The following is a 17564-nucleotide window of genomic DNA, read 5'->3' on the forward strand; positions in this document are numbered from 1 at the left end:
AATTAAGCCCTTTTTTACATGGTGGAAATGGGTTTATAGCATGTTCTCTTTTCAACCTGTAGAATCTGGCACTCCCACTGAGTTCATGGTTCTTATGGTCATGGTCCTGGTCGTCATAGTCATGGTCCTGGTCGTCATAGTCATGGTCCTGGTCGTCATAGTCATGGTCCTGGTCGTCATGGTCATGGTCCTGGTCGTCATAGTCATGGTCCTGGTCGTCATAGTCATGGTCCTGGTCGTCATAGTCATGGTCCTGGTCGTCATGGTCATGGTCATGGTCATGGTTCTCCTTGGAAGCCATTTTCACTGTGGCAAATTATCTTCATCAAGTCTTTCACACTAAGCAGCAAAACACCTTTAGTTGTCTTACGGTAATATAGTTAACAGTTTTCACTGCCATGCTTTTAAATTGATGCAGTTCTGGTGACATCTGCTTTGTAGCCTGTCCCTGAACAGTATCCACTTGGTGTCTGGCGCCCTCTCTTGGATAGAATATATATCCATATTACTAAATGAGTGACATTGTAGTAGACTACAATGGCATACCATGTCTGTAATAGTACATTTGGTCATGGTCACACCATAGAGGAAGAAGAACTCATAGATTCATAGATTCTGTTTGGCCCTCCAGAGGCCTGGAGACAGATTATGAACAGATGCAGTATTTTTCTTCATCAGGAATCTTCATTCAGCCAGGTTTTGCCTGGAGTTTCCTTTGTTCAGTAAAGGCTTTCTGCCACCTGCACTGCTGTCTGATACATATCAGCCGCTCCCCTTAAGCGTCATCCAAGTTTGGCTTCTTCAGATTCCTGTTCTTTGACAGGCAGTGCTGGCAAGGCAGCAGAGAGAGGGTGAAATGCTTCAGGGAGTCTTTGATGGGAACTTTGTAAAACACATTCCCTCTTCTTGAAATGAGTTTTTCCATTCCACTTTTCACAAACAGTGATGACTGTGAAACGGTAAATCTTCTCCGAACGAAGACTTTGATACAGAAGTTAGGGATTTTAAAGAGTTGGTGGTCTGTCCTCCATTAAGAAGTTTGCAAAACAGATGATGCGAAGCCTTTTGAGCTTGATGCTGCGATGCTCCCTGTTGTTGAAGACCTCAGGCCTCTTGAAAGGGATGACATCCCTGTTGACAGCCCCAGCTCTCACGGTGTTGATAAGTTCACAGTGTCCAGGCAACTTGGACTTGAATGCCATTCTTAGCTACTCTGAAAGCTTCTCCGGGGAACAAGTGTGTCAGTGGTCAAAGCCAGTGCCGGTCCTTCCTACAGTCGACATAGGCGACATAGGGGGGGGCAATTTCCTGAGTGCATAACATTTTCAAACACATTTTTTTCGAACGAGTTTCAAACGCGCTACCAGCAGAGGGCGCCAACCACTGCACGTCATATGTCCGTGTTGTGGTTTGCGCCCTGTGGGGGGCAGGACCCCAGATCAATGATAGAACCACAAACTTGGATCATGGCTTTTGTAAGAATGGCCACAATCCCTCTCTGATAAGCCAAATTGATCTAAGAAATCATCGATGGGGCCATGTAGCAGCTGGACCAGACGGTATCAGCCCCAGGCTCCAGAAATCCTGCGCGGACGAACTGGCGGCATGTTTTCAACCTGAGCCTCAAGCTGAGCGTGGTACCACAGCTATGGAAGACCTCCTGCTTGGTACCAGTGCCAAAGACACCGCACGCTAAGGACCTCAGCAGCTTCAGGCCGGTGGCTCTCACGTCACACATGATGAAGACACTCAACACCCTTCAGCCTGTGCTTCTGAGGGACAAGCTGGTGCGGGCTGGTGTGGATTTGCCCCTGGCAGAATGGACCGTGAACTTCCTCACAAATAGGCCCCAGTTTGTGAGAACCAGGGACGGTGTGTCTGACCTCCTGACCTGCAGCGTGGGTGCCCCTCAGGGGACAGTGCTAGCGCCCTTCCTCTTTACCCTCTGCACTGCTGACTTCAGACACAACTCAGATGGCCGCGTCCTGCTCAAGTCTCTGACGACTCCGCCATAGTCGGCCTTATCAGCGATGATGACGACGCGGAGTACAGAAGACAGACGCAGGATGTTGTGGACTGGTGTCGGCCAAACCACCTTCCCATCAACGCAGGGAAGACCAAGGAGATGGTGGTGGATTTCCGCAGACACCGGTCTGCCCCCCCCCCCCCCCCCCCCCCCCCCAACGGTGAACATCCAGGGAATGGACATTGAGAGAGTGGAGTCCTACAAATACCTGGGTGTTCCCCTGAACCACAGACTGGACTGGACTCACCACACTGACGCACTGTACGGGAAAGGTCAGAGCAGACTCTACCTCCTGAGGAGACTGAGGTCCTTTGGAGTGCAGGGGGCGCCCCTAAGGACTTTCCATGACTCGAATGGTGGCATCAGCCATCCTGTGTCGTGTGGTCTGCTGGAGCAGCAGCATCTCTGAGAGGGAAAGGAAGAAGCTGGACAAGGTCATCTAGAAGTCCAGCTCAGTCCTGGGCTGTCCTCTGGACTCAGTGCAGGATGGGCGACTCACTGTCTGCTCTGGAGAGCAGCTTCAGCGATAGGCTGATTCACCCTCGGTGAGTGAAGGAGAGGTTCCGCAGATCCTTCCTTCCTGCTGCTGTCAGATTGTTCGACGAACACTGCTGACACTGCTGCTGAACCACGTCCATCATCACTTCTTTGTGCAATATTTATTTATGCAATTACGTGCAATAATATTCTGTGCAATACTTTTTTTCGGACAGAAAATGACTTGGCTGTATGTCACTCATTACTTATTCATAGCAGCAGCCATCACAATTAACTGACACTTAACTCTCACTGACTTTATACATTGTTTTATTATTTTATACCCTTGATCCTTATCTTCATATTTATAGGACTGTATCTTGTACCTCGTATATTTTTTATTTTCTATATTTAAATTGTTACTCTGAGTGCTGTTCTGTACCCTGCTGTCGCAAACTGCAATGTCTCCACTGCGGGACAGATAAAGGATTATCTCATCTAATCTAGCAGTCAGAATCTCAAATACGTTATTCCCAGCCCTGATTGGTGACCGGATCCCTATGGAAAACAAGGAGTGGCAACTTCTACTGTATGTTGTGTATGGAATTCATCTTCACAATATCCCAAAGCCAGCTCCAAACTTTCCAGGAACTAGGGCAGAAGCAGCCTGCTGCTGAGTCCCAGTTGTGTAGGTTTCATTTATTTTTTCCACATTTATTTATTCTTTGGCCAGTGGATGGTGCTGCTGTTCTGGTTTTCTTTCTAAGTACGATATTTTGTCTGGATAGCAATGTGTAATTGTGAAGCTAGGTGGTGCTAGTTTTCATGAATGCAGCTTTAGCTGGTTGGCTTCTGAGACTAAAATGATGGATTGTCTGTCGTAAAGAATGCATTCTGTTATAAGGTGTCACACCACCCTTATCTGTGCTGCACTCTAGTGGTAAATGGCTGCCCTGCCTTGACAGCTTTTTCAACCTGACCTCACTGTCCAGTTGTTTTTACATGGTAAAACACTAGCAATCCGAGGAAACTATCTTTGAAACTACGGTCTATTTTTACAAAACCTAACCTGATAATCATAAAACCTTACACCAAATCAATAAAACATTATACTAAACAAACAGTTCTTGCAAAACTCTACAAACTCTTTTATCGTTTTTTTTTCTGATTGCAAAGGCACTGTCTTTGAAACTCATAAAACTCTTTCAAAACATGTTTTGGCGTCGGTACAGTCCACACAAACCATCATTTGAAAACCCACATGAATCACCGAATGAAAAGGCAATGCCTGACAGGATAAATGAAAAACACTTGTGACTTTTGATTTAGCTGTATGCAGGCCATAGCAGTTTGCATACATGTTCAGTTGTGTCATGCATGTTGTAAACACACAGTTGTGTGGATGGAATTGTAGATATGTATTCCAAACAAAACAATAAAAGGCTTTTTTCTCAATGGCTAGACCCACAAAGGCGATATTTTGTCTAAAACGTGTTTTATTTATTATGATATACTACGCTTTTGCCGTTTGAAGAGTGTGAGGGATGAGAAAAAAAATCACTTTTCCCTCTGATGGATATTGAGTGTTATGTTTGGAGTTCAAATCCTTACACCCCCACTGATTGATATATGTGGGGTCAGACATGGCCCTGTGCAGGGACGGATGGAAAACGTGTGAATGTGAATGACAGGGAAGTCCATTCAGGTGCGATTTATGCCCCACCATTAGTTTTAGTCGATGCCCCACCAGCGTGGTCATGTGTATGACACAATGTAAACAACAAATGTAAAAGCACTGTTCAACTACTTTTGATCAGAGTCTGGTTTTCTTGTTCCTGACTGAATGTTTTCAATTGTCTGCCTGCTCGTACCCTAATTCTTGCTAGCTATGACAGTAATTTGTGTAATTTCCTGTTGATTGCTTGCTTCATGAGAATCTCCCAGCTCAGCTATCATTTTATTTATATTATTCATTGCATTTAGACAACAAATGAAATACAGTTTACTTTTATTACACTTAATATGTAACCTTTAAATTATCCTTTATGAGAATGCGTTGACCATGACCTCGCAGCATTGTGACACCAACCCAAGTATAGTGGGTATTCACTTACTCTCAAACATGTACTGTAAGGATTTGTCAACACTCTCCAGTGTGTCTCTCCACACTGAAGTATGGAGTCCGAACGAATCGTGACCTCATGGGTTAAGGTTCATCGGTGATGAGAAAACGGATGCTTCTGTCTCCTCAGAGCTGGAAGGCATACGTCAAGTGGGCCTTCATTACCACTTGGTCCTCGACTACCTGTAATCCGAAGGACGCCCTCATTGACATCATTGGAGTGCTGTGTGTTTATCCCTGAGAGTTCTGCTAACACCTCTGATTTAGCTGCACACACAAGTTCTACACCTTTCCGTCAGAAGTCTGTGAAGTGGGGGGGAGGGCCATTCCAGTTGGCTCCGATTATCTTTTAGAGGGCTTGTGAAACGGTGTGATCTAGATCTTCTTGTTCGATGTAAGATCCTGATTGCTCTATTTCTATTTCATCTCAGTGTAACCAAGATCTGCTCAGTCTTCCCAGGGCAGGTGTAAGTACTGTCAAGGTGTCGTTAATGAGGTTGCGACCTCAGAAGGAGGATGAGTATTTTCATTGGGAATGACTGAGACGACCGACAGACGAGAAGAAAAGTCTTTGTTAACGGGTTCCTTTGCCAATGTATTAAAAGAAGGCGTTGCTGTTGTTGCTTTCCAGAAGTGTACAACACTATATCATCGTATGATCATGTGTGCTGTTGCTGATATATGCAATCATATAATTCCTTCCTAATTATGTGTTCCTGCTGTAATCGACTGTATGTCATGTGTCTGCCTGTATAGCGAATCTATCTTGTCGCTGTATGTTTTCTTTGTTTTTGACTGTTAGAAACACCACCAACACTCAAAACACCACCCTCTGATCTTCATGCCTCAGAGAGACTTTGCTTGTACTGCAGTGTCTGAGCTGTTCATATTTAATGTTAAGGTGTTTGTTAAACTCTCTCCAATAAGCTGGTTGTCTAATATATGTATATATATATATATATAAACCCAGAACCTAAACTGACGGTCACACCCTTCCAGTGGAGACAGACTGAACTTTATTCCACAGTACACATCTACACCGGCATAGTGACAACAACCAAAGAAATAGTGACTAAGACGGACAATGAGAAAAGGCTAAATGAAGGAAATGCATGAAGGAGCAATCCCATCCACGCCACCCTACACAGTATCACTCTTCAATCCGTCCCATTTAGCCGTGCTCGAATGGCTCGTGAACAAAGCCTCAGTCAGTCCCCCATGCCCGTCCCCTCACTCTCCTGCTCTAAGCCAAGCATCTCTGTCATAGCACACTAGTGGATAAACACAGATTCAAAATGGCTGAAAGGAACTGGTGATGCGAACACTCAACCATGAACTCAGCTCACTTAATCTCGTTCTTAAATTCGCCCCTAAGATTATTACGATGAATGAGGCAGAGGGAGGGGGGGCGGAGGAGGGGTGGGGCGAGTGAACGGACTTATCGCTCACACCCTTTCATGGTATTTGCCATGTGTATTTTCTCTGTATATTAAATTTGACCACTTGAAGGCATGGACAATGTTTGCAGCTTGTCCCGGACAAAGGCTCCCGTTGCAAAATAACTATGTATGCAGAGGATGTAGAAGATCAGGCAGTGCTTGGTGTACGTTTGTTTGTGGCTAGTGAATTATCCATGAGTTCTCATTTTGAGACACACTATTGTGCAAATGGCTCAAATTCTACTAATCTTCTCCGAACAATAAGGAAAGTTTCACACTGCAATACAAAACAAGCCAAATGGGTTGAATGAAAGGTATTTATTCAAGTTTTATTTTGTAGATTTGTCCAAAATATTTGAAAACGTACTGAGAACAGTATAATTGATCTCCTCACGCCTCTCTTTATCTCTCACTCTCCTTCTTAATGTTCCTCCTTCGACTTCTCTCGGTTTTTGTCCCTCACATAATAGAGGAATACAAATATGTTGAGATGTAAACAATGACACACTACGTGGTGACTCGTTGATGATAACTCTCACACACTGTACATCTCAATGTGTCATCACATCATCCCAGCTGCCTCTCGCCTTGCCTCTTTCTCTAACCCTGGCCCGCCCTTTTGTATTTCTTTGGGCCTTCTTCTTTCTGTCTCTCTCTCCTCCCCTGACCATCCTTTTCTCTCTCCCTTGCCCTCCCAGCAGGACTATAGAGTTCTAACTTGTCTACATTTACCCCCTGTGTCCCCTGGCCAATATGGTTGCCTTTCTCAGAGGCAGGGCTGTGAAACACCTCCATTCTCCCCAAAGTCAGCTCATGCTCTCTGTTTTTCTGACCTACGACCCCAGGCCATGGCAACTGGGGGTGGAATGCCAGCGTTGATTGACAGGAGAAAAGGAACGGCTCCTCTCTCTCCCACTCTGAGGATCTACAGACACTTTGAGGAGGAACAATGGAGGATTTGGGTTTGATTGGATCAATGATGAGCTGATGACTGTCAAAGGAGCACGTCGTCTTTACATAAGCCTGATTATCTCTGCATGCTGGAGGACTGGAGGAGGGTAGGGTGGACAGGGGGGAGCGGCAGGGAGTTAGCCCCCTGCGGGGTGCCTCTAAAGGGGATGGTTCTGTACACGAGTCCCAGGCTGTGGGGCCTGGACCTCTCTCATCCATTGGGGGCCTTTAACAAATCTATTCAGACGACCGGAGGCCCTAATACATGTGGATATCACAGAGGGATGGCAGTGTGTGCGAGGGAGTGGGAGTGTGGGGGTGACGGGGCATGGAGGATGCAGGCATTGTCTAACATAGCTATGGAGAGAGAGCATACCCACCACCACCCCCACCCCCACCAACACCCCAACCACCCCATCCCCAATCCTCTGAAAACTCCTGAACACACACACACACACAGAACAGAAAAGAGCAGTGGGACAGGGGAATCAAAGACAAATCCCTGCCATAATCTGGCTCTTTAATGGGGATTAAAACACACCAAAGACCCAAAGTTAGAATACCAAAGCACCAATGAGGGCCCTATTCAGGCAAAAAGGCTCAGTAAGGGGACAGACCTAAAATACAAACCATAGAAATAGGTCATCGTGAGCAGGGGCTCAGATTGACACAGAGCTGAGTTATTGTGTTGGATGTTTTTTTTTTCGACTAATGTTATTCTATCTGAAAGTCCAAGAAACGTGTTTTCCATGAGAAAGACACCAAGTCACCCACAGGTTGGAGAATCGTTTCCAATATCCTAAAGCAGACAAGAATTGCCTTTGGGAAAAAAGAGGCGTTGTGTTTAGGAGCAAATGTTTATTGGGTGTGACCAACCGGGTGCTTTGATTGAGCTTGGAAGCATTCCTAGAGAGGAAACAGCCACAGTGCCTATGAGAAATGATGGCCTTAAGATTGACTATCACCGCACATTGAAAGGAAAGTGGGAGTCACTGCTTGGCTACTTTCACATGCAAAACTCTGACTCTCATTGCTCTTCTGCCTTTTGGCAGAGAACAAGTGTGGAAAGGATGCATTGTGAAGGAGTGTAAGAGTGGCTAATATTGTCTGTGACAGTCTCTGTAGTCTCCCAGAGCTGGCAGGCGAGGTGGAAATGGCCTGGAGTGCTTGGCTCACATCCACCCTGTTCTCACATCAATGAGCGCTCTCACTGCATATTCTCTCCCTTTCTCTCTCTTTTGCTTTTTATTTCTCTCTTTAGCTCTTCCTGTGTCTATTTCTCTCTCTCACGCACACACACACCTTCACGTCATGAATTCAGATCGACATTAAACATTGCCCGACGGGATCAGTCCAGATCAGCCCTGATCGATCAGCCCCGATGGCCAGACAGGCGGACGGAAGGACGGACATTCAGGGCAGCACCCCATGATGCAGTGCGGTGAACCTGCATCCTATAATGAGAGCGCAGCAACACAGAAAGTTTGACTCTCACGGGCTGCGATGCTGCAGTTCCTCTTTCTGACAGGTGAGGGGAGGGCTGTGACAGCACCTCATATTCTTCCCTCAATTTATTTTAGAATGCTTAGGCAGGTGGAAAAATGTTTCCGATGCTGGAGGCTGAACGACAGCCTGGTGATGTCTGAGGTCCTCATCCTACCTGGCATTCTGCCAGCGAGAAGAATCACCAGTTCCACTTGAGCAGGCACAGCAAAGGTAGAGATAGAGGGATATCAGTAAAGAGAGAGAGGGAGAGAGGGAGAGAGAGAGAGAGAGAGAGAGAGAGAGAGAGAGAGAGAGAGAGAGAGAGAGAGAGAGATATTTTTGAAGTTATCATTAAAGCAGGGGCTCCCAATCCTAGTCCTCGGGCCCCCCTGCCCTGCATGTTTTAGATTTTCCTTGTTCCAACACACCTGATTCAAATGGTCGTTAGCAGGTTTCTGCAGAACTAGATAACGACCCATTCATTGGAATCAGGTGTGTTGGAGGAGGGAAACATCTAAAACATGCAGGGCAGGGAGGCCCGAGGACCAGGATTGGGAACCCCTGACTTAGAGTGAGTGTCATTTGACCAAGAGTCAGTGTCATTGGAGAGAGAGAGAGAGAGAGAGAGAGAGAGAGAGAGAGAGAGAGAGAGAGAGAGAGAGAGAGAGAGAGAGAGAGAGAGAGAGAGAGAGAGAGAGAGAGAGAGAGAGAGAGAGAGAGAGAGAGAGAGAGAGAGAGAGAGAGAGTCATCACTCATCTCAATCATCACTTCGAGTCAGTGGCATTTGACCTAACAAATTCTTACTGTTCTGGTTTTAATTCCCTAATATTATAGTAGTTCTGGCCTTTTCTGCATCTTATTAACGACCATTATGTGAGTATGCCATATAATTATTAACGTTTAGTGTGAAGTTCAATAAAAGTTGTCCTTTCCCTTCAAAAAAATTAAAGATTTGTGCAGGTGATGACGGCTGCATGACCTCCTTTCTGCCCTCCACGCCCCCCCTTCCTCCTGTGCCGCTGCCCCCATACTGGCTTGTGGCCTTTCCTCCCCTCTGATCCATATTTCAGAGGCGCCATCAGTGGCTCCGAGGGGCTAATCCCACATAAAAGCGAAGAGGGAGGGCTGCGAGAAGCGAGCTGGGACTGGGAAATTACAGTAGGTTTGGTTGGAGGGATAGTGCATTCGGTTATAAATTGAAGATTTCAATTAGCGTTGTCTTGTCTGAAGAATTAAAGTTGCTTTGGGATCGGGTTTCTGTAGGATTTAAAAAAAAAAATGTATCTCCCAAACGTTTTGAAAGTGAAAAGGAACTATTTACACGAAGCTTCAGCGAAACAATTTATAGATATATAGATATAAATGCAATTTAATTATATACAAATATGGATATATATATATATATATATATATATATATATATATATATATATATATATATATATATATATATATATATATATATATATATATATATATTACAGACGGGTTTTCAACCCACTAATTGAATTGGAAATGTACAATAAACAAATGTTCTTCCTTGGTAGCTAAATATTATCAATCCAATGCGGGTGAAATAATTTTTTAAGTGAAAAGGAATATGTGACCATGGTTAAGTTTATTTCTCAAAAATATATTCTTTAAAGACAAATTCCTCCTATTTACAAATTCGATAGCTTTTCATACACAATGAAAGGTAAAACATAAAAAAGACAAACGCTGGAAGTAGCCTAAATCAGAAATGCTGTCTAATTTGAGTTCAAACATGAATATTTTGTTGCATGTTACTGCACTGAAAGAATAAACAGCAATAAGGTTCCCTATTGCATGTTTCCACAAAAAAATAGTTTTAGATAAATTGTTTTTTCGTTAAATAGAATTATTCCAGTTATTCTTCAAAGAGATTATCTTCTTTATAACGTAGATGTCAGGGTCCGCTGAGATGCTCCGTGGTGAGATCTGGTTTTGAAAGGCGAGAAGAGAAACACAACGTCAAAAATTAATCAAGCTTTACAATGGATAATCTATTGTCTATAATGACATTGCTATCTGCCAATTTCCTCGACATATGTGTATTCACTGGACAGGCGTGAATAAATTGTGGTGGATTATTCAAATAACATGAATGAAGATAACTCTGTGTTCCACCCCCTTGGGCCATATTAGATGGTGCCTAGTGAGGCGTTAAAATGGCGATTAAATCCGTTCAGAAGATTTATGAGCGAGGCAGCGAGTTAGTCAGGTGAAACATTGTTTACCTTTGCTTTCAGGTTAATTTAACACAAAATAAAAGGGTTGATGATACAGTTCACAGCATGTCGAGATTTAAATACCTGTCTGCGATGAGATGAAATGAGGACTTCGGAGAATCAGATCTGTGTGAGTCACTTTCTTCATCTGAAAATACACACAAATATGAAATAATCTATGTTTACACGTTTGATAAGTATATTGCAATTTAATGTGATCATGAGTTTCTAGCAAACAAAGAAACGAGTTGGTGGGAAACAATAGGCCTATGCGAAAATTTTCGTGATGATGACAGCCGATGGCTATTCAGATGTGGTCATATGTGTGATAAGGAGTCTAACCATCTCGCTTCGGACTGAAGCTTTCTGACGACTCTTCGTCGTCGCTGTCGTCCTCAGTCCCTGACGCCCTTGCGGCCCGCGCGTCCTGACGCAGCTGCGCGCCGTGGAGAGGAAGGTGGGCAGCCGCGTTAGCTCCGAGAAGGGACCGCATACTCAACAGAGAGTTGGCACTAAGGAAAGCCGCGTTGGTCCAGTTGTGAAGTTTGCCGATTTGGCATGTGTATATTCCATGACCTGGGATTAGGGCGGGGTGACCCGATGGGGTAGAAGCCGAGTTAGGGACAGTTAAAGCCGGTGTGGGCTTATGAGAGTTGTCGGGGCTGGTGGCTGTCTCTGCCAATGACCATATCTTGGGCTTGCTCTGTGCTGGCCTTTGGCACTCCTGGCCATTGTGGGGAATCTCCACTTTGCCCACCGGGGCCTTGACAAGAGAAATGGGCCCTTCCATTCCTCGTAGGGCCTCCACAGACAGCGTCCTTTTGTTGTCTAAATTAGCCGAATCCGACCCGTCACTGCCCGTCAATAACCCCTCTTCCTCCCCGGCCCTCTGATCCCCTCCGTCTTCCTCAGAGCGTTCGATATCTACGGTCTCTAAATCAATTTCCTCATCTTCATCGTCCTCGCTCCCGTTTTTCTCTGGCTCGTCTTCGTTGTCACTGCTAAAGATTCGTCCGTCTCTGTCTTCCGCGCTGCGTCCCCACGTCACCTTGTTCTCCTTCTTCAGCCGCCTGCGCGCGTTGGCGAACCACGTGGACACCTGCAAGAATAGTGGATTCATTTAAGTTACACAGGCCTTCGGGAAATAGTGAAGGCACGTAGACAGCTGAAAGACATACACGCTACCTGTGTCAGGGTCATCTTTGTGATGATTGCCAGCATGATCTTCTCTCCCTTGGTGGGGTACGGGTTCTTCTGGTGCTCCTGCAGCCAGGCCTTCAGGGTGCTGGTGGTCTCCCGGGTCGCTGTCTTGGCTCTGGACGGGTCACCGTACTGGTACTGGCTGTACGGATAGAACCCTTGGGCAGCGTGGACAGCCAGACCAGGCGGGTGGGCTCCTGGACTGTCTTTTAGGTCATACTGCGAGCCCTGATAAACAGAAAGTTATTTGTCATGTTGACTTCCTTTCAGAACATATTATACTTCTTCCAGGTAAGCCACTTAGAAGAGAAGGAAGGAGCATGTTAATTTAATATACCAACCTTGCTATGTGCGTTTGAACCAAAGCCTTAACTAAACAGTATGTGTTTTGTACTATTTAACAGTACTTTTTTTTTTTTTTTTACACAAGATGCTTAGACTGGAGCTGCCAATCTGAAAAAGGGCCTATTGTTTTAATAGCCTATAAACCACATTTTCTGGTTTTAATTTCTGTCGCATCAGACAAAAACGTAATTTGCTAAATTAGTTCCTGTGACAAATTTATCATTGTAGGCCTATATTTTCCAAAATGATTCAGTTGTTTCTTATGTGTCAGGCCTATGACAAAGAATGAGCCATTTGTAAATAATTGGACAGGATATATTGGTCTAACTAGTTGACATTTTACCTTTTCTTCTTTCTTTGGGGATATTTTGTTTAATTGTGTCTTTTAAAACATATTTTGGGAACGAAACACATTATTCTTCTTAATACATATGTGCCTTAACGCATCACAGTTGAAAATTAAAACAATGACTTTTGATAATGGGTAAAATGTGAATTAAATATCACTAGGTATAAGATGGACTTTGTTTTGGAATATAACTTTATATAAAAAGAATATAATGTATTACCCTATAGGACGGACAAATAAATGATTAAATTAGACAGCCCCTTTTAGTCATTTTGGCTCGCACGATTGTCAGTTTACATGCACTTGTAGTAGGTGGTCTATATTTTTTATTACTCGGAAAACTATTATCTTATATAACTATTATCTTAGTCTAGGCTACACAAAAATATCTTTCTCACCATCTGGGATATGAGGGCGAGGTCTGCTCCGCTGTAGGGCAGAAAGGCACTGTAGTTGTGAGCCGCCCACGGGCTTCCATACATCCCCAACATGGAGCTAACAGCAGCCGCAGTAGCTGACGAATTCACGCCTCCCTCGGTGCCTCCTTCCCGGGTAGATCCAGCCCGATCTCCCCCGTAGACCTCTTGGGAGGCACTTAGGAACTGGGGGTACCCCAGCTGAGAGAAAGACATGTCCACAGACTCGTAAATCTCTCTCACGCAATGCCACAAGGGGAAAAAATTGAAATAGGAATTCCCAGAAAGGATAAGGATGTCTAAATCACTGAAGCCAATCTGTCAACTCCACTTCCCGACGGCGCAGTTCCTCCGAAGAACGTTAAGTTTGGCACTTAAGCGCACACTGATGCTTCGCTCTACCCGCCGGACTCTCAATGTGGAGCTGACGGGATGATTGGCAGGCTACTTAAGCGCCAAGCCCCTCCTATGCCCGGGGGAGGCGATTAGTGCATTGGTTGGGTCGTGTGTGTGTGTGTGTGTCACAAATGCATCTTTCTTCTTACTACTACAATTCTCAGCACCTCCACCCCACTGGATAGCATGATGCAGTGATTCCTTTTCAGTAATTCAATAATTACTCCGTGTAATAAATACTACATTCATCCACGTCATTAGATAGTGTTTCATTCAAAATCTTCATAGTTAGACATAAACATTACTTTTGAAAAGCATCGTTTAAAGTTGTAGTGTGGATGCAGAGACAGAATGCACGGCAGATGGCCGTAGGCAGCGTTGATGCGGTCGACCAGATACGGGTGGAATGTCGGGCGATATTGACGGAAGTCAGTGGAGCATATTTTCAGATTTGGAGATAAAGATAGCAGCGAGATTCGTCTGTCTTGGAGATGGCTGAGATACGAGGCACGTACACCCGTGTCCAGTATAGAAACGACAGATGCAACACAAAATGCAAAATAGTCTACAGACCAGTCTGTAGTTTGACTCCAGGACATAGCCTGACATGACTTCATTTAAGTTGTATTATTGTCTATATCACAGTACCAATTTTTTTTGAAAGATTTCAAACAGGTGCTGAATTGTTAGTGGAAGTTTTCTAAAAAGAAGACATGGAGATACTGGGAAATCAGAAAAAAATTGAGCATGGATGCGAAAAAGTTATGGATAGCCCAGTCAATCCATAAAAAGTACTGGTTACTATTTTGACCCCCCATGCATAATATATTCATACCTCTCTCATCTCCTCTCTTTTTTTAAATCCACCCTCCCGCCCCCCTTTCTATAACACACACACACACACGTGCACACAAACACACGCACGCACACACCCGCACACACACTGCTAATGAGGTTGAGCACCTCGCACGCTCTGCCGTACCCCCGCGGATGTGGACTCTATCAGAGGTTAGCTCAGTAATTACTTATGCCCATAAATACAGATTCATAATTTCACGCTGGAGTAGCTTATGAGTTTGGCTAGCCTGTCGCTTCCCCCCCACACCCCCACCCCACCACCACCCCCTCCAGTCCTGTGATGCAGAGAGAAGCCTCTAATGATTTAATTACAGCACTTAAACCTCTCTCTGGCTAAATGATGGCCCTCTCTCTCAGCCAGTTCTTCTCTGGCACAGGGACCCAGCTCTTCTCTCATGAATCTCAAAGCTGTTTTCTAAACACATATCATGACGAGCAGCTCTGGGGGTATGCACATTCGTGAGTGTGTTTTGTGTGTGTGTGTGTGCGGGCGTGCGTGTGTGTGTGTGTGATGGATGTTTAATCTCCATGGCATTTTAAATGGCATTCATGGAGAGCGGTTATATCCTCATTGCCAAGGTAAATGGAGCCAGGGGACTCCATTCCAGCTCGATAAAAGAGCAACGTTAAAAACCCTTACCATCTCACCCCCCCTCTCTCTGTCTCTCTCTCTCTCTTTCTCTCTCTCTTTCTCTCTCTGTGTCTCACACAAACACACACACTCCTCCCCCCACTCTCTCTCTTGCTCACTTAAAATTAATGCCTCTCTCATGACAGGGTAGGGAAACGAGACATATCCACCATCTAATAGGATAATATAGCCCTATCCACACCCCCCCTCTCTCTCTCTCTCTCTCTCTCTCTCTCTCTCTCTCTCTCTCTCTCTCTCTCTCTTATTCCCCCTCTCTCTCTCTGCCTTTGTAGCTCCCTGATTTCCATAGTGTCTCTGTGGAGAGGCAGTTAATGAATTCCTCTGAGCTGGAGAAAGGGGGAGAACGGTTTGGCGGTTTAGAAAAAGAGAGAGGGAGAGAGAGGGAGAGAGAGAGATGGAGAGAGAGGGTTAGGGGGAAAAAGGCTTTGAGCTATGCCATTCAACTTCACAGCCTCGGACTGCTTGTGTATTCAGCGGTGTGTGTGTGTGTGTGAGAGAGAGAGTGTATGTGTGTGTAGTGTGTGCAACCAGGCCTTTTAACATGAACCTGCTAAGACTACCAAATATTTAGACTGGCCTCAGACCTTTTTTTATGGGGACGGTGTATCCAAGAATCTCTGGGGGCAGTTTGACTCTATTTGAATGCTATTCCCAACCATTAGCTTCTTCCCAGACAAAGGAATAACTTACTGGAGAATACACACAAATGCCCCCGGATTCAGTCACTCTTCCTAACCACACACACTGAGGTCAGTCTTAACAGAGCTTTCCTGGTAAAAAAAAATACGATGGGTTATTTCCAAGTCCACATTAATACTTTATTTACCCAGAGAAAATAGATAAAGAAATCACCCAAAGATTACCTTGTGATTAATTTCAATTTTTTTTGTGGGGGGGGGGGGGGGAGTCCCAGTTCAGAAAAGGTAAAAGGTTTGCTTCAGCAAGTGTTGTCTGTAATGTCATCTGAAATGTGCAAATGCATTCATCCAGTTTTCACTTGATATCTGTGTATGTTCTGCTGGAAGAACCTGCATCACGTGTTGCTGTTTATCCTCAGGCATGACTAAGAAGGAGGGGAAGGAGACAGGCAACAATGTCATTGTTTTTTGTTGTTTCTTCACTGCCTGAAGTGGATTAATTTACGTGATCTTGATTTCAAAACAGATCAATTAAATCAGTGACCTTCATGTTATAAAGTATGTTCTTATCTGTTTTATTCTATCGAAGTATTTCTTTGTAAGTGTTGTAATGACCCTTCGGTCCAGGTTAAAAGAAAGGCCTGACACAAAACAAGTTGTTAAATGTTGGTGCATTGCATCAGAAAAACTAAACAGAAGTAATATGAAAGAATATTTCATACTCAACAAACTCATTATTCCCACAAGAGAACAATGAAATAATGAACGATGCCAAATAAATTAATTACTAAAAGATTGCCTAACCAAAAAGATCTACAATAACCACATGGGGTAGCACCCATAAAGTACACGGCTATGTAATGGAGGGTACATAAAATACAATTTATTTGTATAACTCTTTTTACAAGGCATTTCATAGAGGGCTTCACATATGCCAAATGAACTGCAACTAAAACAACCAAAACCCCTCAAACAAGACAAGGAAAAATTCCCTGGAAAACTCAGAGAGAAAAAAATGGAAGTGAGTGCAAATTATGGAGGGATCCCCTCCTCCAGGGATGCTGTGTGATACAGAGAGGTGCCTCCGTAGGCTGAACACAATTATGCAGTAAGAATAGAGATAAACGTGCAACATATGCAAGTAAATGAATGGCGAAACACATGCAGAGATTCAGAGTTCTGAATTAGTGTAGCATTTATTTAGAATTGCATTTAATTTGATGGGAAGCTTACACATAACCATGTTCCTGCACACAAATCCAAAACAAAACACCGTGTCAAATTCCGATACGAGTAAGAAAGTGCAAATGGCTTTGCTCGCAACAACGGACAGTAGTGACAACAACCAGGCGATTCTAGGATCAGACTTTTAGGGGTGCTCAGCCCCCAATGAGAATGTGACATGAATACAGTGCCTTGCCAAAGTGCTAAACCCCCTTGCTAATAAATCCCTAATTTCACTGGATAACAATTATTTCATTTATGTATTATTATGCAAAATATTGAATGAATAAATGAAAAAACTAAGGATGTCCCTTTCTTTATGAACTCCCAGCATCAAATGATAATAAACAATTATATATATATATATATATATATATATATATATAATTTTATTTTTTTGGGGTGCTGAGATGAAATGTAGGGGTGCTTGAGCACCCCTAAAAAGGGTCTAAAATCGCCACTGACAACAACAAAACAAGACGAGGACAATTCTAACAGCCAGAAGCAAGACTCCAGAACAGAAGACAGGTGAGGCTTTCAAAAGAGGGAAGGACGGTCGATTGGCTCGGAACTGGTGTGTGAATGATGACGGGCGGGGCGGACAGGCCAATCGTGGACGGACACGACTGAGGAGGAGACATGGACAGGAAGACAAAAACACATCAGAGGGAACGCTCACCAACGCAGGACGTAGGGACGAAAACAAATGTTTTTAGTTTGTTATTTAGTTAGTCCA

At 44.2% G+C, this 17564-nt stretch overlaps 1 protein-coding gene across 1 annotated transcript; it reads right to left on the bottom strand.

The window, feature by feature from the left end:
- Nucleotides 1–10100: 10100 nt before the first annotated feature.
- Nucleotides 10101–13449, bottom strand: irx1b (iroquois homeobox 1b). Its single transcript, XM_084695481.1, has 5 exons — nt 13043–13449; nt 11936–12178; nt 11093–11849; nt 10835–10898; nt 10101–10460 (listed from the first exon to the last, which is right to left on the bottom strand). Exons 1-5 carry the CDS (start codon nt 13274–13276, stop codon nt 10415–10417), a joined length of 1344 nt encoding a protein of 447 aa, XP_084551607.1. The 5' UTR covers nt 13277–13449; the 3' UTR covers nt 10101–10414.
- Between the last annotated feature and the right edge of the window lie 4115 nt (nt 13450–17564).

The sequence above is a fragment of the Hypomesus nipponensis genome, chromosome 4 (assembly GCF_054491055.1).
Source record: "Hypomesus nipponensis isolate SF chromosome 4, ASM5449105v1, whole genome shotgun sequence".
NCBI classification, from domain to species: domain Eukaryota; kingdom Metazoa; phylum Chordata; class Actinopteri; order Osmeriformes; family Osmeridae; genus Hypomesus; species Hypomesus nipponensis.